Source organism: Myiozetetes cayanensis, unplaced genomic scaffold (assembly GCF_022539395.1).
Source record: "Myiozetetes cayanensis isolate MyiCay16 unplaced genomic scaffold, myiCay2020 scf6-25, whole genome shotgun sequence".
NCBI lineage: Eukaryota > Metazoa > Chordata > Aves > Passeriformes > Tyrannidae > Myiozetetes > Myiozetetes cayanensis.
This window is the reverse complement of record NW_026087853.1, coordinates 47,708,664-47,735,542: the sequence shown is the minus strand read 5'-3', so window position 1 is coordinate 47,735,542 and position 26,879 is coordinate 47,708,664. Positions and strand designations below refer to the sequence as shown.

The 26,879-nt window shown below is 41.8% G+C and overlaps 1 protein-coding gene across 17 annotated transcripts in view; it reads left to right on the top strand.

Moving 5' to 3' along the window:
* The window catches only part of PTPRJ (protein tyrosine phosphatase receptor type J), a 74,084-nt gene extending 47,823 nt beyond the window's left edge, over positions 1–26,261 (top strand). The window contains exons 3-24 of one of the 17 annotated variants that reach the window (XM_050335806.1): positions 472–639; positions 1,379–1,633; positions 2,074–2,340; positions 5,170–5,442; positions 6,015–6,082; positions 7,100–7,141; positions 9,148–9,304; positions 10,216–10,482; positions 11,471–11,764; positions 12,016–12,147; positions 14,748–14,958; positions 15,107–15,222; positions 15,783–15,870; positions 17,107–17,148; positions 18,091–18,178; positions 19,277–19,367; positions 20,195–20,268; positions 20,420–20,554; positions 20,956–21,075; positions 21,448–21,608; positions 22,086–22,221; positions 22,930–26,261. In XM_050335806.1, the coding sequence (XP_050191763.1) occupies positions 472–639; positions 1,379–1,633; positions 2,074–2,340; positions 5,170–5,442; positions 6,015–6,082; positions 7,100–7,141; positions 9,148–9,304; positions 10,216–10,482; positions 11,471–11,764; positions 12,016–12,147; positions 14,748–14,958; positions 15,107–15,222; positions 15,783–15,870; positions 17,107–17,148; positions 18,091–18,178; positions 19,277–19,367; positions 20,195–20,268; positions 20,420–20,554; positions 20,956–21,075; positions 21,448–21,608; positions 22,086–22,221; positions 22,930–23,088 (3,344 nt within the window). In that variant the 3' untranslated portion in view covers positions 23,089–26,261. Of the gene's footprint in view, positions 1–471; positions 640–1,378; positions 1,634–2,073; positions 2,341–5,169; positions 5,443–6,014; positions 6,279–7,031; positions 7,299–9,037; positions 9,305–10,215; positions 10,483–11,470; positions 11,765–12,015; positions 12,148–14,747; positions 14,959–15,106; positions 15,223–15,782; positions 15,871–17,106; positions 17,149–18,090; positions 18,179–19,276; positions 19,368–20,194; positions 20,269–20,419; positions 20,555–20,955; positions 21,076–21,447; positions 21,609–22,085; positions 22,222–22,929 lie in introns of all 17 variants that reach the window. The other 16 variants (XM_050335803.1, XM_050335801.1, XM_050335817.1 and 13 more) reach the window with 16 other exon arrangements.
* Positions 26,262–26,879: the final 618 nt, after the last annotated feature.

Genomic DNA, 26,879 nt, shown 5'->3' with positions numbered 1-26,879 from the left:
GTAAAGTTTCTTGCTGTGGATATATGACATCTCTTCCTTACTTATGGGAATACACTGTGGGACTATGAGAACTTTTTTCCTCATGTGTTGAGGGGAAGAGAGAAAATTGCTATGCCAGGTTAAACAAGCTTCTGATAATACATGAAGAACACACACAGAATGTGTCTGCAAGTTTCTTTAACTCCTTTCAAGCAAAACTACACTAAAAATAGCAAATCATGATAGCTTTCATCTGAACTGTCTGTAGATTGAAATAACGTGGTGGTCCCTTAATATAAATCAAATAATCTCACAGAAGTTAAGAGGTGAAACCAGGAAATGCACAGTGAAATTTCTGTAGAACAAATTTTGAGAACAGAAGTGACTGTGGATCTGTGCATGATACCTATAAAAACAATATCTATCTACTTCTGCAAAAGGGAAGCCCAGAAGTTTTGCAAAAACACTTATTGTTTGGTGTTCTTCTTTCAGGCACTGGGGATTGCAGCTCAAACAATGTAACTGCAGCACAAGGAACCAGTAGTAATGATAATATATCAGTAAACTCTGCAAGTGGGAGCAAAACATATGGAGGTGGAAGATGGATCAGGGCTGTGTCACCATCCGATGGGACAAAAAACGATCAAAGCAGCGTAAGACGTACGTGGTTTGAAATGTGGCTGGGATGTGAGTCTTCAGGGTGTTTTGCATTTTTATATTGTGTTAGCATTTTAACACACTGAACTGTAGTCCAGAGTGCAAAGAGCATTGCAGGGGCATGGATCCAACTGCTTTACTGGAATAGAGAATGAGCCAAAGAAATCTGTCTGCACAGCTGACTGGGAGTGCAATTTCATGCTGTGATTGGCTCATGGCCTTGAAATAGTTCTATTCATGTTAGACTTGGGCCCCCTTCCTTGTTTACTATGGCTTTTTAGGTTACAGCTTCAACAGTCAAACCTCACTGTGACATGTAGATTTGAAATGCATGAGTAACAGGGCACAGCATGCTGTGTCATGTATCTAGAGGAGAGGTGTGTGAATCTTGCAGCTAGAAAGGCTTTGCTCTTTGGGGTAGCCAGCTTAGGAAAAAAGGACAGCAGGTTGTGTGTTCCAGTCTTCTCAGCACCGTGCATCAAGTTCACAGCTGAGGCAGCACAGTAATCACTACTGCATTTAGATAGTTTTACTCCATGAGATGAAGAGAAACTCGAGGAATTAGAGTAGTTTGGAGAGCTAGCCAAGTGTGCCTTGCAGTATGGAAGCATGGCATGATTATTTGCCCAGGCTGATTAGTGTTTTACAGACACCAGGGTAGGGCAGGGAGAAGTGTGCTTTATGTGTTTGTCAACAAATACTCTTGCAGGTTAAGAGATTTTTAATTTTTTTCCTTTCACAGAGTCCAGTCCAGTTGATGATCTCAAGGCAAAATATGTTGGTATGACTTCTGTCATCTTAACATGGTTAGTGAACAGCACTGCTTCGAACTCCTTCAGGATAGAATATAGAAATGATACCTTTGTGGGTAACCTGACGTGCAATGACACCGAAGTAGAAATTACCAAGTTGATCCCTGGGACCATGTACAATTTCATCGTATTTGCAGCAGTAGATGGTAATGAGACAGAAGGAGCATCCTTAAAACTGTATACAAGTAAGTCATAGTTACTTGAAGCCCTGTTTCCGGTGATCTGTACTTTTCTGTGCAGGTCAGGGCTCTACCTGCCTGTGTGAGGATTTAAAATTCAATACTGTTGTGTATATATGTCAGTTCTGGACGGTGACCTGGGCTCATCTCTCTGGATTCCCAGGGGAAGCTCTGGGAGTTCTGACACAGTGGTGGCCTGCACTTCTGCTTTGAGGTGTCAAAGGGAAATGAATGCCACTCAGAATAACTTGTCTTCAGTTCTCTCTTAGCTGTCCACTGGTGCATCAGTCTCCAGCAGTGCCTGGCAATGTTGTTGGGCTGCTCCTGCACTCTGAACCACGAGTGGTGGGAAGGGAATGAAGTTCTGATGTGCCTGTGTTTCTTCCGTCCATGCCTGTGAGCAGTGGTTCTTGCAGGCTGACAGATTGTTGTCTTGCCTTTCACAGAGCCCAGCCCAGTTCTTGATCTCAAGGCAGAATATGTTGGTGTGACTTCTGTCAACTTAACATGGGAGGTGAATGACACTGCTTCTGACTCCTACACGTACAGGATAGAGATTACAGAAGATGTCCCTATTGAGAACGTGACATCCAATGGCCCCAAAGCAGAAGTTACTGGTTTAACTCCTGGGACAATGTACAACTTCACTGTATTTGCAGTAGCAGCTGATAATGAGACAGAGGGAGAAGGAAGGGCCACAGACCTGTATACAGGTAAGTCACAGTTTCTTTCAACCTTGTTCTGCTGGAGAGCTCAGAGCTCTTAACTGCTTGAGGGCTAAAATATGAAGATGTTTTATATATATATTTATATATAAATATGATGTCTTATTCATGGAGCCTAATCTGGGGTCTTGAAGTGTAGAAGAAAAACATCCTTGCTTTTAAAAAGGCCCAACCAGGCAACCATCATTCACCTTCCTTCCTCTCCATCTTTATGTCCTCATATCTCTTTATATGGGAGATAACTTCTTGTCACAAGTACTCTGTGAGACAACTTGGAAAGATGCCCTTCTGGACTTGCTGTTTGTGAATAGAGAAGGACTGATGGGAGATGTGATGGTAGGTGGCTGTCTTGGCTACAGTGACCATTAAATGACTGAGTTTCAAATTTTCAGTGTAATGAGAAGAAGGAGACAGTAGACTTGCTACCCTGGACTCCAGGAGAGCAAAGTTTAAGCTATTCAGGGTGCTACTTAGCAACCTACCCTGGGGATCTGCTTTTGAGGGCTTAAGAATTCACGAGTGCTGTTTAGTTTTTAAGAACAACCTTCTAGAAGCACAGGAACAGGCAATTTCATTGTGTCAAAAGTCAAGCAAGTGGGGCAGAAAACCAGCTTTGCTGAACAGGGAACTCCTCATGGAGCTCAAGAGGAAGAAATTCTTTGAGCTCTGGAAGTGAGGTCAGGCTTCTCAGAAGAATTACAGAGCTGTGGTTCATATATGTGAGAAGACACCAAGGACCAGAGCTCAATTACAGTTGGAGCTGTCCAGTGCTGTTTCAGATAACAAGAAAGACTTTTTAAAACATGTTTATAGCAAGAGGAATTTCTAAAGAAAACATTGGACCGATACTTACTGAAGATGGTCACCTGCCTAATAGGAATGAAGAAGCAGAGGCATTCAATGTGTATTTTGCCCAAGTCATTAGCAATACTGAAAGACACTGGGCTGCCTGGTCCCTGGAATCAGAGAATCACGAGTACAAGAACAGTGGCTTTCAATTTGTGGATGTTGGAGCTGTAAGGAAACAGTTATATCAGCTGAATGTTCACAAGTCCATGGGGCCTGATGGGATTCATCCCAGAGTACAGAAGGATCTAGCTGATGTTATGGCAGGGTTCCTCTCCATCAGCTACTGAGAGTCTTGGGAGCCTGGGGAGGTCTCTGCTGACTGGACACTAGCCAGTGTTATTCCTAGTTATAAGAAGGGTGTGAGGACAGACCCAGGAACCTGCAGACCTGTTAGACTACATCAGTTCCTGGAAAAATTATGGAGAAGATTGTACTGGGTACTACTAAAAGGTGTTTAAAGAACAATGCAGTCATCAGGTACCATCGACATGGGTTCACAAAGTCCCATCTAACTAATTTGATCTCTTTCTATGGTAACATCATCCACCCCAGGGGTGAAGGGAAGGTGGTGGATGTAGTTTTTCTGCTTTCTAATAAGGTTTTTGTTACTGCCCGTCACATCATTCTTTTGGACAAGTTGTCCAGCTGTTGGATGAGGGATTTCAGGGTGTGCTGCGTGAAGAACTGGCTGAAGGGCAGGGCTCACAAGATACTAGTGAATGGAGGCACGTCTGGCTGGTGACCAGTCACCAGCACTGTTCCTCAGAGCTCAATCCTCGGGCTGTTCAATGTATTTATCAATGATATGGCTGCAGGAGTTGAATACACCGTTAGCAAGTTCGCTGATGACACCAAACTGGGAGGTGCTGTTGACTCTTGAGGGACAGGAGGCTTTGGAGAGAAATCTAGGTAGATTGGAGCATTGGGCAGTGATTAGTGGGAGGAAATGTAACAAGTCCAAATGCCCCATTTTGCAGCTGTGGCAGAGTAATACTGAACATAAGTGTAAATTGGGGGAGAGGTAGCTGGAGAGCGACTCTGCAGAAAGAGATTGGGGAAGCTGGTTGACAGAAGCTCAGTAGCAGTCAGCAGAGAGGGCAAACCCCATCCTGGGGTGCAAGAAATGTGGTAGAATCAGCCCATCGAAATAGGTAATTATTCTGCTGTGTTCAGTGCTGGTGCACCTCACCCTGTGTACTGTGTGCAGTTTTTTGGGCCAGACACAAAGATGTGAAGGTCCTTGAATGCCTGCAGAGGAGGGCAGCAAAGCTGGTGAAAGGACTGGGAGTCATGTCCTGAGAGGAGCTGAGAGCTTTCATAGTTTGGAGAAAAGGAAGCTGAGGGGTGATCTCATTGCTCTCCTCAACTTCCTGAGGAAGGGAAGTGGAGAGAGAGAGATGCTGATCTCTATTCCCTGGTGTCCAGTGGTAGGAGATGTGGGAATAGTTCAGAGCTGCCTCAAGGGACGTTTAGGCTTGATATTAGGAAGCATTTCTTTACTGAGAGGGTGGTCAAACACTGGAATAGGCTTCCTAGAGAGGTGCTCAATGCCCCAAGCCCGTCCACGTTTGAGACATTTGCACAATATTCTTAATAATATGCTTTACCTTTTGGTGAGGCCTGAAGTGGTCAGGCAGTTGGACTAGATGACAGTTTCAGGTCCCTTCCAACTGAAATATTTCAGTCTACTCTATAATTTTCTTATTTCTCTGGATTCCCAGGGGAAGTCTTGGGAGTTCTGTGCTTATGTTTTGGGGTGTCAAAGGGAAATGAATGCCACTCAGAATAACTTGTCTTCAGTTCTCTCTTAGCTGCCCAGTGGTGCAGCAGGCTCCAGCAGTGCCTGGCAATGTTGTTGGGCTGCTCCTGCACTCTGAACCATGAGTGGTGGGAAGGGAATGAAGTACTGGTGTGTCTGTGTTTCTTCTGTTCTTGCAGGCTGACAGATTGTTGTCTTGCCTTTCACAGAGCCCAGCCCAGTTCTTGATCTCAAGGCAGAATATGTTGGTGTGACTTCTGTCAACTTAACATGGGAGGTGAATGACACTGCTTCTGAGTCCTACACGTACAGGATAGAGGTTGAAATTAAGAACATGACATCTATAAGGAACATGACATCCAATGGCCACAAAGCAGAAATTACTGATTTAATTCCTGGGACAATGTACAACTTCACTGTATTTGCAGTAGCAGCTGATAATGAGACGGAAGGAGATGGAAGGTCCATAGACCTGTATACAAGTAAGTCACAGTTTCTTGCATCCTTGTTCCTGGTGGTCTGTGTTTTGCTGTGGGGCACAGGGCTCTGCCCACCTGCCTGAGGCTGAAAATTTAATACAAGTTTTATCTGGGTTGAATACTAAGAAGAAGGGTTTAATGTATAGAGGAAACATAATCCTGATTTATTTGTCTCTTTATTAAACCCCAAACTCCCTCTAATCCCCCTCCCCCGAAACAAAAAATCTGCTGCAATGACCAAACCAAAAACCAACCAACCAAAACAAAATCCCCTGCATTGCCACCTGCATGCCATTTCTGTTCACCTTTTGTATTCTCAAGTGAAGCCCTGGGAGCTGGTGGCTCAGTGGTAACCTGTACTTCTGCTTTGGAATGTCAGAGGGAGATGAATGCCACTCAGAATGACTTGTCTTCGGTTCTCTTGTAGCTTTCCACTGGTGCAGCAGCCTCCAGCAGTGCCTGGTGATATTGTTGGGCTCCTCCTGCACTCTGAACCATGAGTGGGGAGAAGGGAATGAAGTACTGGTGAGCAGCTGTTTTTGCAGGCTGACGGATTGTTGTCTTGCCTTTCACAGAGCCCAGCCCAGTTCTTGATCTCAAGGCAGAATATGTTGGTGTGACTTCTGTCAACTTAACATGGGAGGTGAATGACACTGCTTCTGAGTCCTACACGTACAGGATAGAGATTACAGATGTCCCTATTAAGAACGTGACATCCAATGGCCCCAAAGCAGAAGTTACTGATTTAATCCCAGGGACAATGTACAACTTCACTGTATTTGCAGTAGCGGCTGACAATGAGACGGAAGGAGAAGGAAGGTCCATAGACCAGTATACAAGTAAGGAAATGGTACCTCTTGGTTGCAAGTAAACACTGGCACTTGCACTGAATTGCTTTGCTTTCTTATGTCTCCATCTTTGTTCTGTTTCTTGGTTGGGATGTTGTTTTGCTCCAGGTGCATGAATGCCAAGTGATCTTTGTTAAAAGGGGAAAGATCTTAGAGTATCTGTCTCAGTGCTTGCATGTGTTGCCTGTAAATCATCTGTTTCACCAGCATTGCTGCTCAAGACTATGTAGAGATTCAGCTGATACAACAACGTGACTACTTTTAAGTGCTTGAGGGCTGAATAGACCCCTTAAAATGCTTCTGGGAGCAGGTTATCACAACTTTACCAAAAGATGTGGTATGCAGGGATGTGGTGGCCAGAGTCACAGAGGCTTTTTGTTGTTGAAGATTGCTTTGAGCTCTTCATAAAGTCTGTGGTCTGAGGTTCCTGAGGGCTGTGACTGTCCCACTGCTTAGGATCACATTCTTGAGTGTGGTGCCAGTCTTGCTGGGTTTGTGCTGTGAAACCTTTTTCTCAGACCAGAGGGATAGATAGGAGGAGGTGTTTCTTTTGTGTGTAGCTCAGAGACACAAAGGGAACAGGCAGTGAGATGCCTCAGCATGAGTGTCTGAAGCTGGACGTTGGTACTGTGGAAGTGCTGCTTGGTTACAAATGAGGCTTATTCTATGTGGAACAGGGAAATGTGGCTGTGGCTCTTCTTCCTATATTTCTGTCTTAATGCATTGTTGTCTTGCCTTTCACAGAGCCCAGCCCAGTTCTTCATCTCAAGGCAGAATATGTTGGTGTGACTTCTGTCAACTTAACATGGGAGGTGAATGACACTGCTTCTGACTCCTACACGTACAGGATAGAGGTTGCAAAAGATACCTCTATTAAGAACGTGACATCCAATGGCCACAAAGCAGAAATTACTGATTTAATTCCTGGGACAATGTACAACTTCACTGTATTTGCAGTAGCAGCTGATAATGAGACGGAAGGAGAAGGAAGGCCCATAGACCTGTATACAGGTAAGTCACAGTTTCTTGCATCCTTGTTCCTGGTGGTCTGTGTTTTGCTGTGGGGCACTGGGCTCTGCCCACCTGCCTGAGAGTTGTAATTTAATACAGCTGCAGGCAGAGGTGATGATTTGATCCTGGAGCTGGATATGGCCAATCTTCCAAGCATGAGATGTTGAGGTGTAGAAGCAGCATTACCCTGATGCAAAGCTGTTGGTGAAGTTTGCCCCAAGGCTGTCAACAAAGAGAAGAGACATTTCCCTGATAATTTATCTGTTCCAAATTTGGGAAAGGGACATTTGCATTCATTTCCTAGAGGATGGGGGCCTCAGATTTTCATTTTAAGGGGCTCCCACACGGAGCATATTGTGCCAGGGGAACTTGAGTGATTTGGGGGCCTGTAGCTGGGATTGTGCTGCAGCCAGGAGAGTGAGACTCAGGCAGTGCTAGTTCAGGAGAACTGCTTTCGCCATCCAGCACCTTGCCATGTTGAGTATCAAAAGTCTTGATGTGTGGTGTTGGAGGAGGAACTGTTTTGGAGCTGACCTCCAAGGCATTAGCCCAGCCTGGTCATTCCACAGAGCGCATTTGAAAGAAAACAGATGACTGTTGAAATATCCATGCATGTATGATCTTACTTACCAGTGAATTTGCAGAAGTTTCACCTGTGCTATCTGTCTGTAGTGGCTAGTTACCCTCTATTGAAGCTGTGCAGAGAATAGGGTGCAGGAAGAGGATTTTTGGAGGTAGTCTCTCTGCTATGAGAGTAAAGTACAGGACACGAGGATTGGAGAAGGAGGAAGTCAGGGTCATCACCTATGTTCCTCTTCTAGTGCTATTTCATCTTCCTTATTTTTTTGCTGTGCAGAGTTGCACCTCCACTGTCTGTCTTTCCCCTCCACTGTCTGTCTTTCCCCTCCACTGTCTGTCTTTCCCCTCCACTGTCTGTCTTTCCCCTCCACTGTCTGTCTTTCCCCTCCACTGTCTGTCTTTCCCTCCACTGTCTGTCTTTCCCTCCACTGTCTGTCTTTCCCCTCCACTGTCTGTCTTTCCCTCCACTGTCTGTCTTTCCCCTCCACTGTCTGTCTTTCCCCTCCACTGTCTGTCTTTCCCTCCACTGTCTGTCTTTCCTCCACTGTCTGTCTTTCCTCCACTGTCTGTCTTTCCCTCCACTGTCTGTCTTTCCCCTCCACTGTCTGTCTTTCCCCTCCACTGTCTGTCTTTCCCCTCCACTGTCTGTCTTTCCCCTCCACTGTCTGTCTTTCCCCTCCACTGTCTGTCTTTCCTCCACTGTCTGTCTTTCCCCTCCACTGTCTGTCTTTCCCTCCACTGTCTGTCTTTCCCTCCACTGTCTGTCTTTCCCCTCCACTGTCTGTCTTTCCCCTCCACTGTCTGTCTTTCCCCTCCACTGTCTGTCTTTCCCCTCCACTGTTCTCTCCTCCTTGCCTACCTCTCTGGATTCCCAGTGAAAGCTGTGGAAGTTCTGTCACAGTGATTGCCTCTGCTCCTCTTACTTTTGCCTGTGAAAGGAAGGTGAATCATGCTTGAGATGGGTCTGTCTCATTTTCCTGTTACCCAGCTATTGATGCAAAAGCCTCTGGGAGTGTCTGGTGATGTTGCTGGCTGCTCCTACATTTAGAACTGTGAGTGGTGTGAAGGGAATGAAGTTCTGATGTGCCTCTGTATCTTCTGTCTGTGCCTGTGAGCAGTGGTTCTTGCAGGCTGACGGATTGTTGTCTTGCCTTTCACAGAGCCCAGCCCAGTTCTTGATCTCAAGGCAGAATATGTTGGTGTGACTTCTGTCAACTTAACATGGGAGGTGAATGACACTGCTTCTGAGTCCTACACGTACAGGATAGAGATTACAGAAGATGTCCCTATTAAGAACGTGACATCCAATGGCCCCAAAGCAGAAGTTACTGATTTAACTCCTGGGACAATGTACAACTTCACTGTATTTGCAGTAGCGGCTGATAATAAGACAGAGGGAGAAGGAAGGTCCATAGACCTGTATACAAGTAAGTCACAGTTTCTTGCAGCCCTGTTCCTGGTGGGTCTGTATTTTGCTGTGAGGCACAGGGCTCTTTCCACCTGCCTGAGGGTCAAGATGTAATACTGCTGCAGGCAGAGGTGCAGTGCTTTGCCTGCCTGCAGTCAGAGATGTTTCTGTGGATGAGACATAGCCTTCTTTTTAAAAACAAAGTAAAACAAACACCTCAAGAAGGGTAATTGCTGAAGTTGGTCACAAGGGTGTGTGACACAATGAACTCTTCTGATGAACTTCCTTCCTGGCCTGGGATTTGCATGGGTGCTTTTGTTGCCTTCACTTCTTGGAGGATCGGGGCCTCAGAACATTCTTTTAAAGGGCTCCCACACAGAGACAATGTGCTGTGCCCAGGGAACTTTTGTATGCCTGTGGCTGCCATTGGGCTGGGGCAGGAGAGTGAACTTTAGGCAACACTAGCTCAGGAGTGCACTCATAGCATGACCCAGGCACATCGCTCCTTTGACACCTTCCATCACCTCTGTTCCTCTTTCGGTGATACTTGAAGTTCCTACCTTATGAGGTGGACAGAAACACCACCATCTCCCTTCACCAATTCCCCTGCAATTGTGTATCTTTCTTGACCACATCTCTGAATTCACAAGGAAAATCCCATGAGCACTGGCATTGTGGGGATCTGTGCTCCTGCTTTGGAATGCCAAGGAGATGAATGCCACTCAAGATTACTTTCCAGCAGTTCTCTCTTAGCTGCCCACTGGTGGAGCAGGCTCCAGCAGTGCCTGGCAATGTTGTTGGGCTGCTCCTGCACTCTGAACCATGAGTGGTGGGAAGGGAATGAAGTTCTGATGTGCCTGTGTTTCTTCCGTCCATGCCTGTGAGCAGTGGTTCTTGCAGGCTGATAGATTGTTGTCTTGCCTTTCACAGAGCCCAGCCCAGTTCTTGATCTCAAGGCAGAATATGTTGGTGTGACTTCTGTCAACTTAACATGGGAGGTGAATGACACTGCTTCTGACTCCTACACGTACAGGATAGAGGTTGCAAAAGATGCCCCTATTAAGAACATGACATCCAATGGCCCCAAAGCAGAAATTACTGATTTAATTCCTGGGACAATGTACAACTTCACTGTATTTGCAGTAGCAGCTGATACTGAGACGGAAGGAGAAGGAAGGTCCATAGACCTGTATACAAGTAAGTCACAGTTTCTTGCATCCTTGTTCCTGATGGTCTGTGTTTTGCTGTGGGGCACAGGGCTCTGCCCACCTGCCCAAGGCTTGAAATGCAACACTGTCAGGCACAAGTGCTGCACACAGCCTACCTGGAGTCAGCAATGTTAATGTGTGGAAGGGGGCTCTTTGTAGGGGGTTTTGCTGCCCTCTCTTCCCTATGGATGAGACCCTCAGGTCCCGTCTTGACTGAGGTGAAATGAATCTGTCCTAGAGCTCCCCAGTGGGTTTTCCAAAGGGCTCTGGGATGAACTTTTTGAGAGAGTTGCTGGTACTCTCTAAGTGCTGCTTGGCAACCCATAATCTCAGTGTATCTGAAACATCAAGGCATGGTTGTTCCTCTCTTAGTTTAGAGAGACCTTTCTTCTTGGTGTTACTGCTACGTTAACTTTTTTAATATCTTCTTGTACCTGGTCATAAGGTTGCAGTTCTTATTCTGTGTCCTAGAAGACCCTCACCCAAACTGACTTCTTGTAGTTGCTGTTGTTAAGGATGGCTACTGCTATGCTGTTAATGCACACAGCTTATATTCGTTTTCTTGTTTGTTGGCCACTAAGAGTTTTATATAGTTGTATATGGAGTTAGTGTCAGTCTGCATACTACTCTAAGAATGTTCTTTGAGTAGTATGTTAAAGGATTGAACTGTATTTTGAAAACGTTGCTGATCTTGACAGATACTCAGCCTAGGTTTTCCCAGTAACCCTGTCTGTAGAGGAGTTACAGAGCACAGAATGGGTCTGTGTACTTAGTGTGTTAAATACTTGTCTTTCTCGTGGGGTAACAAGTCCTTGTGTAGGCAGTAGTGCCATGTAGGCATCTTTTTAAAAGTGGAAAGGAAAACTGAAATTTTACAAACATTTATAGACATACCATACAAATAGTCAGCTTTTTCTGTTAAGGACAACACTAGATTTATTACTTCTCTTTCTTGTTATTCTTTTTTCTTTTGGCAGAACCTGCCTCAGTGAATTCATTTCAGTGTGAACCAGTGGCCAAGCAGCCTTTCCTAATGCTGAAATGGAAATGTCCTTCTGGTAACAGCTCTGGCTTCAAAATTATAATATCAAATATAAATAATTCAATGAAAAATGAAGAAGACGCTCCACCCTGCATGGGAGAAGGCTCAGAGGAAACCTTCAAAACAAAATCTTTAGATTATTTCAGCACCTATAATGTTACTATCATAAGTGTTTCAAATGGTTCTGAAAGCTCTCCAGTGTACAGGGTGTGTCACACGAGCATTACCGGTAAGCATTAAGATTTGAGAATGAAAGATATTTGTAGGACAAAAATATTAACTTCATGGTTGCAGAATGCTAAACTTGGTATGCAGTACATTATCAACCTACAGGTTATGAATAAAACACTACATTAATGCAAAGTCTAATGTGATGCATGATAAACATGCATTATATGAACAGCATCAGTATTACAGAATTTTCTTGTTTGGAAAATTTCCGTCAGTCCTTAACATGCTAAAAAATATTTTTGTTGATAGACCCACCTCATCCAAGTGAAGCTCCTTCAGTCAAGGTAGTCAGTCACAGCTCGTTGTCTGTTGAATTCTCTGATTTTGATTCATTGTATGGTCCATTAAAAGCCTACGCAGTAATGATCACAACAGAACAAGGTAAGATGTTATGACATTATCTTTAGCTGTGTGAAACAATTTATCAGATGGCATTATGTTTTAGACTCTAAACAGGTGTTAAATGGACAGAGAAAAAGCTGACTCAGTATTTTCAATCACCTTTCAAAAATCACGTTTGCACTCCTTGTTTTCAGAAGGCACGTTTTCACTCCATTTTTTCTTTTCTGACTTATCCTTGTACATAAGTCTCATATGTACTTCCCCGTGCTGTTGTCAAACTGATTTGCCAGTGATTCCTTTCCTCAAGATTGTGTAGTGTCATTTCTTCCCCTTTCCCCTCCCTCTCCCCTGCCACCAAATAATTGTCAGAGCAGCTAACACATGCAGCTTTGGAACTTGCAATGTTTTTCCCCTCCTTTCTTCAGCTGGGAGATGTCTGCAGTAAGATCTTAAAAAGAAGAGGGCTTTCCTCCTGATTTTACTTAAAACACTTTTAACTCAGAGAGATGGGATGCATGTGGAAGGCTTGAATAGCATTGACAGCATTAATGCTGTGGGAGGTTGAATGCCACAGAAAACTAGACAGTAGTCTGTCAAACTGGTGTCTTTAAAGCATCAAAAGTAAGAAATATCTTTAATTGGTGAATGTCTGGTGATGAATCATTAAATTAAGGAACTTACCTTGCAGCACAGTTTCCAGTTGAACAACTTTTCATTTCTGCCAGTGCACTGAAGGAATAAAGCACCTGATGGAGATAATCTCTGCCAAGTGGGATTTGGCATTCATGCTTATGCTTTGTCGTAACACTGGAAATTCATCTTACAGAATTTTGACCATAGATCTTTCTTCTATGGTTTTCCATACAATACATGTCCAAGAAATGTTTGTGTGTGTGTGTCTGTGTGTATATATATGTGTGTGTATATAAATATATATACATACATATATAGTATAAATAGGAAACTTCTGCACTGATGTTGTATGTATATATATCCCATCAGAGTAAAAAATTCCTATTTTTCATTCATCTACTTAGGTGCCCCAGAGTTGCTGGTTTGAATGCCAGTCTCTTGTATGCAGCTCTGCTTGTACTTTCAGCCAATCCTGGTTAGTTGTGATGAGATTTGGTGCATTCTTCTTTAATCGTAAGGTATTCAAGAAATAAGAGAGGAAGATTGCCTGCCTTTACAGTGTAGAGTGAGTGCTTTGATAGGAGCAGAAAATAGCCTTACAGCCAAGCACTGCTTCAGCTGTATAGTGTTGAATTTGCACAAATATTCTTGAGATGTGTTTCTCTGTTCTTAAACAGGCAGCATTGCCTTTAGGAGAGAGAGAGAGGGGACTTTATTCAGTTGGGTAAGGAATAGTGTCTAAGGCTGTTTTAGGATGATATCCGAGACATCCACAAGGTGCTACAGGTATAACCTGGGATGTACATCCTGTTGGAATTGAAACTAGGGACAAGACAGGACATAAAACGTATATTGGGTAGTATTGAACACGCATTTGAAGGCAACTGAGTTAATTGCACCCTAAGCTGCTTTTAATGAAGCCAAGCTAGTGCTTTAGAAGAGTTGTCTTGCACCCTGATGGGAGCTTTGCTACTGGTGGCAATGAACCACCAGCTCACTGGTGGCAGATCAACCCTTGTTCCTACAGAACTGTACAAAACTTATGAGAGTTTTTTCCCCCTTTCAGAGCTCCTGTTCTCCTTTTTAAAGATGAATTCAATACTATACCTGCTGTTAGAAGGAGCTTTTAGCTTTGTAAAGGCAGTCACTAGAGAGCAGTGTATGCAAACTTCGGTCAAATGAGCGAGATTCTTCCTTCTCCCTCAACACTATGAATATTTGTGTCAGCTTGCTTGCTCTTGAGTTTTTGGACAAGTGGTAGATTGAGTTTGTTTATTACCTCTTAGATTACAGGTGCCTCAACTGTGTAATTGCTTCAAGTTTCTAAGGTTCATCTTCTATAACAGATACTGTAAAGTGGTGCTGTTCTGCGAACGGTGTCCTGTTGGTCACTGCTCCCTGGGGTAGCCTGTTTTTAGTCTTCTGAAAAGGAAACTGTTCTGATCACTGTTTTGTCCAATGCTTGTCTATGTCAAGAAAAGGCAGAAATTAACTCTTTCATTTCTTAAATTTAGGTGTGAGACTTCTTGTAAGCTAGAGCAAGGAACAACGTCAGGACAAGTTTAGTGTCATCCTGAATGAGGCTTGATGCTGTTGGGGTAGCACAATGTTACCAAATACCAATTGACTTTTTCTACACCATTTTCATTGTAGTCTCTACATATGATAGTTGATAGAACATGTATGGATATAATGAAATATGTCCATGGGGCACCAGGTTGCACCATTAATGTACCTTTTACACAGAAGCTACACTCTACATGGTAGAAGTAAACTCAAAAGCCGATTGAAGCAAGTAACACTGGGAAGTAGGGATGTAGGGCAGTAGATTGCACTGCAGTAGAAGAGATTTCTGAGATTATCTGTTGCATTCAGCCTTTCATTTCAGGCAGTACTTACGGAATAATGTCAGCTGTGGTTAATGCAATCATCTCAGCCATTGTGCCAACTGATGTAAAACCAGTGGATGATGTATATACCACATCTGTCCTTGTTTTTTCCTGAAGGTCATGAGTCTTTGAAGTCTAAATTGAACAACACGTACAAAGATTTCAAGAAGAAGAAGACAACTACCTATGTTACATACGTCATAGAAACAGAGCAGGCAGAATCACCTTCTTTCCATTCTCAGGATGGTAAAAACATCGTTAATGTAGGCAAGGGAAACAGAATGTATGGCTACGAAAACGGACCTTTGATTCCACTTCTTTCATACAGGTATTTATTTCAAATCACTGTTTTGTTAAGCTTTCTGCAATTGAAATCTGAAAGATCAGCTAATGAAAAAATTACAGATCTTGCTTAAGGCTGTTAAGTGTAACCTATAATGTACCTGTTTTGCTTTTTCCTTTTCCTTTTTAAACAGGGCATGTGTTGCAGGTTTCACTAATATAACCTTTATGGCCAACGTGATTGAGGGAGAAGATAGTTATGTATCATTTTCACCCTGTTCTGAACCGGTTTTACTACCCCAGGATCCAGGTATAGTTAAAGTCAAATATAGGATTGGTGGCTTGGCACATACACAGCGTGTGGAGATTCCTTAATTATGGCAAGGTTCAGAATATCAAAACACCCGTTGGTTTCTCTGTGTGAAAGGTTTCCAGCTTTGCAGTGACACTGCTCCGTAAATTCATACCTTGCTAGTTCTGCAGGTGATCCCTTTTTAACATATATGACTTCCACTGCAGGAGTAGCCAAATGTTGTGCTACTCAAAGGGATTGGATGGCACAGTGAGACTTTGGTATAGCAACAAGTAGCAAAAAGAAAGTGATGTTCTAACAGTTCTGGTAAACTAGAAGCAGGTGTATTGGAATGCAGATAGTGGTCCCTTGATCCCAATTTTTTATTAATTTATCATATTTTTATTATTCTTACTGAGGTTTCAATACTGGTACTGCCAAAGGACTGAGTAAAGACAAGGCATTTAGTAGAGTGGAGCATGTGTCACTTGTAAAGTTCTGCTGTACTGTGTTGATTGAGTTAGATCATTACTGAAGAGGTAAATCAGTAATGAGTAATACTCGTTCTCTTTTATCAGGTGTTATTGCTGGAGTGGTTATTGGATGCCTTTTGGCTATATTTGCTGTAGTCGCTATAGGGGGGTTCATATTCTGGAGAAGGAGAAGGTAATGTATGTTTATCATTGTTGTGTTGAGGAACACCAGTATTTCACTTCTGTATCTCTCTCTGTTTTAACCACTGTCATGATGCTTTAAAATACATTGTATTAAAAATGTTGTTCATATGTTACAGATTAGAATCAAAGTATCAAACCAGTTGTTAAATCACTTTGTTTAACCCCATAGTTACAAACTAATGAGTTCAGAAGAGCTAAACAAAATAAATCATAGTTGATAGAATAGAATCATAGAATAGGCTTGGGTTGGAAGGGACATTAAAAATCATCTCATTCCAGTTCCCCTGCCATGGGCAGGGACACCTTCCACCAGACCAGGTTACTTAAATCCCCATCCAACCTGGCATTGAACACTGCCAGGGTTGGGGCATCCACAACTTCTCTGGGCAACCTGTTCTAGTGCCTCACCATTCAGGCATGCTTATGAAGTTACTCACTTAGAAACGAGCAAACATCACAAACTGTTGTGCTAAAAGGCATATGTAATTGTATCTTTTAGGTGGTTTGATTTTAAGTTTTCCGTTAATGTGCTTTTTAACTCCCTGTCAAATGAAACTTCCATTTTGGAATTTCCAGAAGCTGATGGGTTGCCTAAGGTTTGAGCTGGTCTCTCGATTTCCAGTCTTTTCCAAATAATCTGGGATGTAAGAGTCCATAAAGGCTCTTTTCTGCTTCTGATCATATATAGTAAATCCTTTCTAAAGAGTTAAGTAAAGAGTTAAGTAAGGCCCTTAGTCCAGTTCTCTTAGTTTCTTTGATTAACTGCAGTTGTTTTCCAAATTGTGCCCAATAACTTTGTACAACAATGAGAACACTTGTTTTCATTCAACAACCACTTTCATTATGACTGAAAATCATCACTGTTGAACACTTACTGTAGGGATTCTGGTATCAGTAGCAGTTCTCCTGAGATGTTACCTAGCAGTGCAGATCCCTCAGATGTACTTATTCCACCAAAATATGTGCTTTTTGTTCAGGATTTATACTGTGGTTCCAACAGAAAGAAAAAGTCCCCTTGAATGGCATCACCAAATGAAGGATGAAGTATTTTATTCTTATTCCAGGTGTAAGGTTTATCTCAGGAGTTTGGGGTTTTTTTCACAGAATGAGATGCTTTAAAAGAAATCGTTTTCAGCAGGCACAAGAAATAGCTGTTGTCAGAAATCTCATAAATGCCATTAAATTCTACTGTGAAACTACTGTGTTGTTTTCTTTCACCTTACAGGAAAGATAAAAGAAATACTGAAGTGTCTTTTTCTCCAATTAAGTAAGTTCATTGTCCTTTCATATGTTTTTTTTTGAGATCAAGTGATTTTTCGCAATAATTACTCTGAACCCAGATACTTGTTTTCTATGTGGTTTTATATGGAATTTTTAAGTATTAATTCCTCAGGGAATTTAAAGACCCCAACCTGCAGACTAAAAATAATCATATTGATCAAGACTTCTAGAGCCACTTAAGAGATTTGAATGTTCGCTTCATGAATCACCATTAGACACACAAATGCTCCACGTGATTTTGAAAAACAGGATGTTTGAATGAAACACAGGCTTCGTGCACATTGAGGGAACAAACCAAATCGTTGCTAAAGTGCACACAGGCAAAATGAGCCCTGTGACCTGCATTTTCTCTATTGTTTGTGTGCTGAAGCCATTAATTCAGATAATGTTGTGAATGTAAAAGCTGGCTATGGGGGAGTAGCCATAATATATTGGAAGTCACAGGCAGTGCAATTGAACCACATTGTTGGTTTTTGCACCCATTTTTGTGCTGATGGAAAGGCATGACCAGAGCATCCCCATGAAATCCCACCTGTGTAGACTTTGATAGTTGACATAAAATGCACCAGACAGTGGGGTCAATCTAGTGGGAGTAAGTGGCTGACTGACGCCTCCTGCAATGTTCCTCTCCTTGAAGGATGTACTATTCTCTCCTTGGTTTAACAGAGCAGTTATATGCTATGCCTTGATACCCTGTCCCCTGTAAATGCACAGTTTTGTGGCTGCAACTAACAGTCATGCTTTAATTCTTAGATTCACATAATGAAAAATACAACTGCATGTGTCTAATCAGCCTTTTTTTCTTCCCCCCTCCCTCCCCTGAAGGGTCAAGAAGTAAGTAAAGCACACTTTCTAACACATTGACTGAATTAATTCATGGTTTCTTGATCTAATGACAGTTGCTGATAGATGGCTTTTCTCATTTTAGATCAAAAATGATCAAAGTGGAGAACTTTGAGTCCTACTTTAAGAAGCAGCAAGCTGACTCCAACTGTGGGTTTGCAGAAGAGTATGAGGTATGTGTCCTCAGTGGAGAGAGCTTCATGACAAATACTGTTTTGAAAGTCAAATCAGCTTTTCTATGGAGCATACAGAAGGCTTACTGAAGGGAAGGAGGAGGATCCTTTATTATCAAGACTGTTAAGCTGTATGTATAGCCTTCCCTTCCCCTATGCAGCTCCAAATTTAGTTGAAGTGCATGGTAAATACTTCATGTCCTGAATTGCTATCACTACCTGTGAGCCTACAGCATGGCCTGCTGGTCAGACCTCTCACCAGAGACAGGACCCCCGAGTCCTTGTCCTGGTCACACTGCAGGGTTAGCCTGAGGGATACTATTTAACTTTTGCACTTCTTTCTTCTCATCTTGGAGGTTTTTTTAGTACACAGCAAGACAGGTTTCTTGCTAATTTCACTGACTTCTTCAGTGTGTACGTGTGGTTTGCAAACCACACCCTGTGAATAGCTCAGAGGAGCAGTCAGAGAAACAGCAATTATGATTTGCTTACTGACCATAAATATTTTTTTATGACGTGCTAAAGCTCAATTGTCCCAAGGTACAAAGGACAGGAAGGAAATGTCAGGAAGGATTCTGCGTTGTCATGTGTGCTGTTAAAGAATTAGGGTTTTTACTCATCTCCTTGAAGTTTTTAATTGACTTTATTCTTCAAATTCTTTCTGGGATTGTACTTTACAGGCTGGTGCTCCACCTTGCCTTCCTTCAGTCTGTTCATGATGTGTTTGCTCCCTTTCTCCCTGTAATGTCTGTAAAGCTTATGCAAAGTAGTTCTGTGCCTTGGGTCCAACTAGTGTGCCATTGATATCAGTACTGTGTTTTGGCAAAACTGTTTCCAGGCTTTCAAAGCCCATCTCTGGTTTTTAAACACACTGCAATTCCTACATTCTGTATTAATCCCTTCTCTGTCAGGTTTGTCACTGTCACCCTCCCACCCTGTAATAAGATGGTTTTTTATTGTCATTTATCCCAGTTTAACATGTCTGCTTTTACAGCACAGACCATGAGTGTTTGTTTGGCGTATTTGTCTGTTTGTCATGTGCTTCTGTGTGATTGTGAAACCAGGACCAGGTGCTCATGAATCCTTTTTTTATTGTAGGAACTCAAGTCTGCTGGTGTTCATCAGCCCAAATTTGCTGCTGAACTACCTGAGAACAGGGGAAAAAACAGATACAACAATGTCTTACCATGTGAGTTACACTCTTTGGTTTTGCACCTTCTCTTGGTCGAATGTTTAGGTGAACACCTTGGGTTTGGCTAATCTGGCTCCAAAAGTACCCAGAGGTTTCAAGTGTTCTCCATTTCCAAATGATTGAATTTGAGCTGCTGCTTTCCCAAAATCGCTGTACAAGCAACCCTGAAAGAGCTTTCCCTCAAGAGTGTTTCTTAAGAAAATTCCTTCAAAGAACTTTCCCTTAATTAAATAACTTTCATTTTCCATTGGTGAGAAACTTGCAGTCCAGGTTGGAAACACAAGAGGATAACAGTTTACCACAGACAGATAGATAGGCAGAGCTATAAGAAATATAAGGCCAGCTTTGCAGATGAACGAAGAGTCTTAAGCACTGCCAAGCTGCCCGTGGGCATCCCAATGTAGCAGAGTGTAAGAAGGAATTGAAAGGTGAACAGTGATGGGTACTTACGGATGCTTTGGAGGAAAAACATCAGCTACAATGGCAGCAGGAGACAGATGACTCTTTTTTTATCCAGTAATTAAAACTGTAGTAAATTTTTTGTTGGATTGAAAATATATAAATAGGCAGAACCATACCATGTTTAAAAACTAAATAAACTGTGTTGAGTATTCTGAGTGCTTAGCCTGACCACTCATTTTTCTGAAGGCTTTCATTATAAAAGTACTGCTAGTTATGATTCCCAAAGTTCTGTTCTTATTCTTAAAATGCACACTGTTCCAAAACACCTCTTATTTAGAAACCATGCATTAGATAAACAGTATTTTGGTGAAAGGTTCCAGTTCTAAAATTCATGATTGTCTTTTCCCTTTTTCTTTCTGCAGACGATATTTCTCGTGTTAAACTTTCAAATGAAAGCCCTGGATCTGGTGATTATATTAATGCAAACTATATGCCTGTAAGTTGCTTCATTAGCTGAAATGAAATATAATGTTTATTTTTCTGATGTAGGCTTAACAGCCCTTAATGATGTTTAAAATCAGTTTTTATGTCTCACTGATGCCCATTTGTGTGTATATATATATATTGATTTTGTTTTTTCTTCTTAGGGCTATAACTCAAAGAAGGCATTTATTGCTGCACAGGGTCCTTTGCCCAATACTATAGATGACTTCTGGCAAATGATTTGGGAAAAGAATATCTACTCTATTGTTATGTTGACAAAATGTATGGAACAAGCTCGGGTATGTTTTTATCAAAACTGAACTGTCTCTTGAAGGCAGCTGGATCCCTTTTAATTTTGTAGTAGTTTGGAGATTGACCATTTTCTTTTAACAACCATCCTCTTGGTGGAAGACTATTTTCTAAATCAAATAGGCACAACTCTTCTTTTAGTTTTTTCCCATTTTCATATCTGCTAAGTATTGGAATAGATTGCCTCAAGAGAGTTGTGGAATTGCTGTCTTTAAGGGTGGGTTATTCTCTCTAAAGAGTGATTTTGGTAGAACTTCTCTTGCCCTGGAATAGCTCTTGAGAAAGGTGACATGCTTTCTAGTTCTGCTTCAGGTGGTGTATTATTTAAAACTAAGAGTTAGTTGCTTTGTTGCTGTGTGTCATGTGTCTAACTGTGTAACTCTGTTCTTAGACAAAATGTGAGCAGTACTGGCCAGACAAGCAATCCAAGACCTATGGTGACATTATAGTGACAATGGTCTCAGAAATTGTCCTTCCAGAATGGACAATAAGGGACTTCACTGTAGAAAAGGTAAGTACTGCCTTGCTTGTTAGTTGTTAATATATAAAATAACCCTGTGCTTATGCAGATACTTGTAATATCTGCTGGACTGAGCAATTAGCCCCATCAGCAAATACAATGCAGCAGATAAGAGCTCAGAGTAAAGTCAAAGGAAAAGAAAATTATTTCAAAGTATTCCCTACTGTAGTGGAAGGAATAGGGAAACTGGAATATCACCGATCCAAATACCTGCACGTTTTGTAACAGGCATCTTCACTGAAGCTGAGCTTGGCCCAGTACATATGGCAGGAAGCCCCTGCTGTTGCTCCTCTGAAGCCAGTTTTCATAGGCTTGTGGGTTTGTTGTTTGATTTGGTTGGTTTTTTAATGTATATTCCTGTAGTCCAACACACCAGAGAGCCACACGGTGCGGCAGTTCCATTTCACCTCCTGGCCGGATCACGGAGTGCCAGAGACAACAGACCTTCTCATCGACTTTAGACACCTTGTTCATCAGTACAACAGTCAAAATCCAATTGACTCTCCTACTCTGGTGCACTGCAGGTAGGAAGAACGTGTTTCTGCTAGGCATGCTTTTATCTTGTGGCTTTTTTATGATTGATTTTTTTTTTTTCCAATGGGATTAAAACCAAAATAAGTTTCTTTGCTTCAAGACATGAGCCGAATTAAAACCTTTGCCTGTGCTTCAGAAACTAGCAATGTTATGTACGTAGCAAAGTAAGTGGTACAAAATTTCATTATAGTCTCTCCTAGCCTGGAAAACTTAGCTGAAAAAGTTGTCCTTTCAAGTGCTTTTCAATATAATCTTGTGTGAGTGCACGGTTGAGGAGCCCAGCAGCACATCCTTCCTTCCTTCTTGGTGGTGGTGAGAGCCACCCCTCTGGGCTGCCAAGACTTTTATTACCTGTGCCACTGGAATAATAGGAGACATTGTACCAGTTTCACTGGATTTTCATCAGACCAGCAGGTGGTTGGTAGAAATCAGCAGAAGCAGTAAACAGCCTCCCCATGTCATTGCAGTGCTGGTGTCGGGAGAACGGGGACGTTCATCGCCATTGACCGCCTGATTCAGCAGATGGAAATGGAGAACACCGTGGATGTGTACGGAGTGGTGTACGACCTCCGCATGCACCGGCCTTTAATGGTGCAAACTGAGGTGAGGCTGGCTTGGGCCCAGCAGCACGTTTTTCGAGTGTGCATAATAATCCAGGAAGCGTGGACTCAAGACATAGCTTAGAACTACAGGAAGATAAGATACTAAGGAGTCAAAATTGCCCTTTATTTAACTTCCCTCCTTCCTGCTCCATCTCTTCCCACAGAAGTAGTCGCAGCCAGGGGCCACCGTACATCCAAGCAAGAGTACTTTGTAGGACTGGCATCTGCAGCTGGAAAGAATCAAATCCCAAAGCAGACTTTTCTTTTTGCAGCTTGTTTTACCCGTGTGGGGTTTATCCTTTATCTGTGAGCCAGATTTATCTTGAGTCAGGTGGTCTCAATGTGCATCTTTTCTTTTGTGTTCTGCAGGAATACAGGTTCTCCTGCTGAAATTATCAGTTTGATCCAGAAAGGTGTGTGAACTAACTCAAGCTGATTTGAAAAAGGCTGTAAAATCTCTATTGTGAAAGTCTTTTAGGAGGGCACTAGGCATGACAATGAACTTGATCCTGGTTTTATATGGGGATGATGGTCAGATGACGTCATGACGTCCCTTCCAGCTCTATTTTCTATGAACTACACACACAAGTTCTAAAACATACTTTGTGATAACATTCAGTGCAGTGCAAAATCTACATTCAGAGGCAGAATTACTTTGAAAATCAGATGTTTTCTAGAAATGCATTACCTTCTCTTTTTCTCCTATCAGGACCAGTACGTCTTCCTAAACCAGTGTGTTATGGATATTATTAAATCCCAGAGGGAGAAGAAAACTGATCTTATTTACCAAAACATGACAGCAATGGCAATCTATGAAAATTTCACACCTGGGCCAGGCTTCGGGAAGGCCAATGGCTACCACGCATAGTCCAGCAGGAATGCAGTTTCTCCAGGACGTGTCACCTGCCCAGAGGAAAAGGAGGTGTTCTACTCATGTTTTCTGGGATTGTGTGCAGTGTCTCATGTCTGGCTTCTCCAGTTCTGTCTGCATTCAGAGAAGAGCTCTACAGGAGGAAAAACACAATGCTGGCAGGAGACGCAGGTTGATGTTAAAAAGAAAAAACCAACACAACACAAGCAAAACCATTTGAAGTTAACAGAGGAATCTTGCTTTTTTTTTCTTGGGAATTTAACAGTACTGATAGGTGAAATAGCATTTGCAGTATGAACAGTGAACTAGAATTTAAATATTAAAATAATAACACAAGCTTTTTATTACGATTTTATATGATTTCATTTACAGACACCAGGCTTGTGAGCTGTTTTAATATATTTAATTATAAGTTTCAGGAACATATTTTATCTACTGTATCTGGTTACTTAGTTAATAGATATGTGCCTCTGTGATCTATTTTTTCTGTGTTCCTTTTTATTTAAAAAAAAAAGGAGTACAAATGGCTCCTTCAAATGGACATTTATACTTGGAAATTGTGCCTTTTCTAGTTGCTACTCTAGGAAAAAAAAAAACAAACAGCAGAGATTTTATTTTTGTATGAAACTCTTAATGAGAACACAGATTTTTAAATAAGGCTTATGTCAAACTTAACTGTAGTTGCACTGTTGGCAGGACTCTCCAGAAGTTTGGAGGTGAGCTTTGTTTTTGCATTTCACCATAAATATCCCCTGCCTTAATGTTTTGGTGCCTCTGCCAGAGGAAAAGGAGTGTGGTCTGTCACTCTGAGCTTTAACTGTAGAAAAAAAACCAGAGAAAGTGAATCTGTGAATGTGTGTGCGAGGAGGTGTGTGTGGGTGTGTATGAAGGACAGAGTAGCTCCTCCCTGTTCCTGGCTGATATTTCTGTTTTTATACAATTTATAATGATTTATTTAAAGGTGCAATATATGATTTACTGAATAATGCTCACTCTATTCTAATAGAGTTTTTCTCAGGTTGGTGTCTTTTTATCATTGTTGTTGTTTTTTCCTCAAATATATAAATCTGTGAAAATGTTGAAACTAAGGTTCCAAGTGTTCAAGCACTCCCAAATGATTCACTGGCTTTACTGTTTCTACCAAAACACATTGTACAAAATTCTGCTGTAAAGACAAATTTCTCAGTTGTTTTAGCCATTCAAGACTGAGACACATCTTACCTGCCTGCATCTCATTGTTCCAATGTAATTGTTTTATAATTACTTGCAATGTACTGCTGCTGTTGTTTTAACTGGTCCTTTCAGAAACAGAACAAGCAAGCAGAAATCCTCCAGTTGTTGATTTCAGAAGTCAAGGATCAGATTGGATTTATTGTGCTGGTACATAACTGTTAGACTTAGGAAGGCATTATCAATGAAGGACTTAAGTAGCTTGGGGTGGGGGGAGGGTGTGTTTTTTGGTCTTCGGGTCATTGCACTGGTTGCATTGCAGATGAATATGAAGTTGATGAATAATGCTATAGAATAGCTATAAAGAGGTGAAAAATCTTATGAAGGTTTAATAACCAGGGTCCCTGGAATTCTGCTGCTTTTTTGTTGTTTTGAGGGTTTTTTCTTTGTTTTAGTAGACTTGTCAGAAAAGGCTGCAGATGCTAAGAATGTATGTGGCTTTACAGTGGAACCTGGCAACCTCACAGGATCCAATGTCAGCTGAAGGAAAATGTAGGAATTCCTGGTGCACAACTGTAACTTTACAAATATCCTGAGGAATTCTTTACAACCTGTTGTGAAACTGTGGTGTGCTGTGTCAGCAAAACTAGAGAACCGGCCACAGTGCAGTTCAGCTATTGGTTGGTTGGTTTTGGAGTTTTGTTTATTTTGGTTAAATTTATTATATATGTATTTTTTTTTTTAGCAGCCACTTGTGGGTTCTTGAATATATTTTTCCTGTCTTTCTCTGAAATACTTTTAAAAAAAGCCAACAAAACAAAAAAAACTACTATGAGGTTAATGATCCTACCAGCTCCATCCAAGCTGACTGTCCACAAAGTGGATCTCTTACCCATAGTCTTCCTAAGCTGCTGTCAGTTGACAAACAAAGATAAACCACTTGGACCAAACAGAACCATTCCAAAGGAACTGGGAGGGAGGAAAGTCTGCCCCTTACAGTCATGTTTGTTGTTTTTGGTTTTGTTTGTTTGTTTTTAAACTCTTACTGTTTTAGTTACAGCACATCTGTGCAGAGCACAGAGCCAGTATTCATTATTCCAGGTCTCCCAAGAGCTTGCTGCCTTAGGGTGGTGAATGCTGTCTTGCTTCTGAAGGCCCTTGTTTTGTATAGCACAGAGGAGAGGGAGATGAGTCTTCCATGCTAGATGATGTTGATTTCATAATGTTGCAGCAGAAGATCAGAAAACTAGCTAGAACAGTAACTGGTTTTGCCTGACCACTGCCCCAATCCTCTTACCTAAACAGTCAGATCTGTCCCATTATTTTGGTGTTGGAAGCAACCATCAGATTCTCGCTTGTGGCACCATCTAACGAGTATCCATTTAAAATAAAACTGTATGTATGTGTTTTCCCAAAACTGACTCATTGTGAGAAGAGACTGAAGGTTGAAATAAATGACCTGTTGATCTCATGTTGATAGGTGGAAAAAGTTGATAAGGCTTAAAATGTTGTTAAGATAAAAGTTGGGTGTAGTGACGATGTGAATAAGTAGGACCTGCCTTATTGGATGTCTCTGCAGGAAGAGGAGGAGCACAGGTAATGCTCCACTACCTTGTGGATCTGTCTTGGTCAAGATGACTTGAATTCCTGCAATTATTTTCTCCCTACCCTCTGATCTTTGTGTTATAATTGCTGAGATCTGTCTCTTTGGTCGGTGTTTTCTGTTGCTGTTGATTATCTAAAGCTGTCCACTGAAAGCTCCACAGTGTGACAATTACATCTCCTGCATTTCTGTTCTTTTTTCCCATTTGGGGCCTGCTTAAGAAGGGAAAAGTTGATGTGTTTCAAATAAGTGACTGTTGAATATCATGAAATGATGTACAAATTTTGTTGTTTTCATATTTGTTGTACAGGAAATTTCCGCACATTATAATGTTTTTAATGGTTTGATTTGTTTTTAAAGATATAAAATAACAATTAAAAAGCATCATCCTAGAGCACTTTCTGTCTTATTTTTCCTTTATTGGGGTTTTCTTTTTAGTTCCTTTTGAATAAAATTAATTTCCTAAAGTTTCATTTAGAAGGGCTTTATAATAGGTAAGGAAAGTGGGCTCCCATCTCTGGGGTCGGCCTTGGGTCAGTTGTGTATTACAGTCACTGGAGCTCCCTGCAAGGCTGTGATCTTTCTTTCAGACTTGCCTGGCAGAACCTGGGTCTGATGTTAATGTGTCCTTGCACTTGGTGGATTCTCAAAATAAAGAGCTTGGTACCAGGTAAAGGAACAGGACCATGATACAAGGTCCATCAAAAGATTTCCATGCACCGAAATAGCCTTGAGGGAGGACCGGTGTTTCTAGGACTCATTTACTTTCAGAGGAACAAGACTGAAGATTTTTCAATCCCTTTAAGACGTTCTGTTGTTGGGAGGTGATAGAAAGGGATGCAGAAATATCTGTTTTATTAATGTTATAGCTGGCTGCTTGATTATAGATTACCTGTCTGTAGATGCATATTACATTATCTCAGTTAAGTCCTTTTCTCCTAAAATTTTTAGGTTCTATTCCTAGCTGCCGTCTGAATCACTCCCAAGGAGGATCACATGCCTGGAGGGTGATACT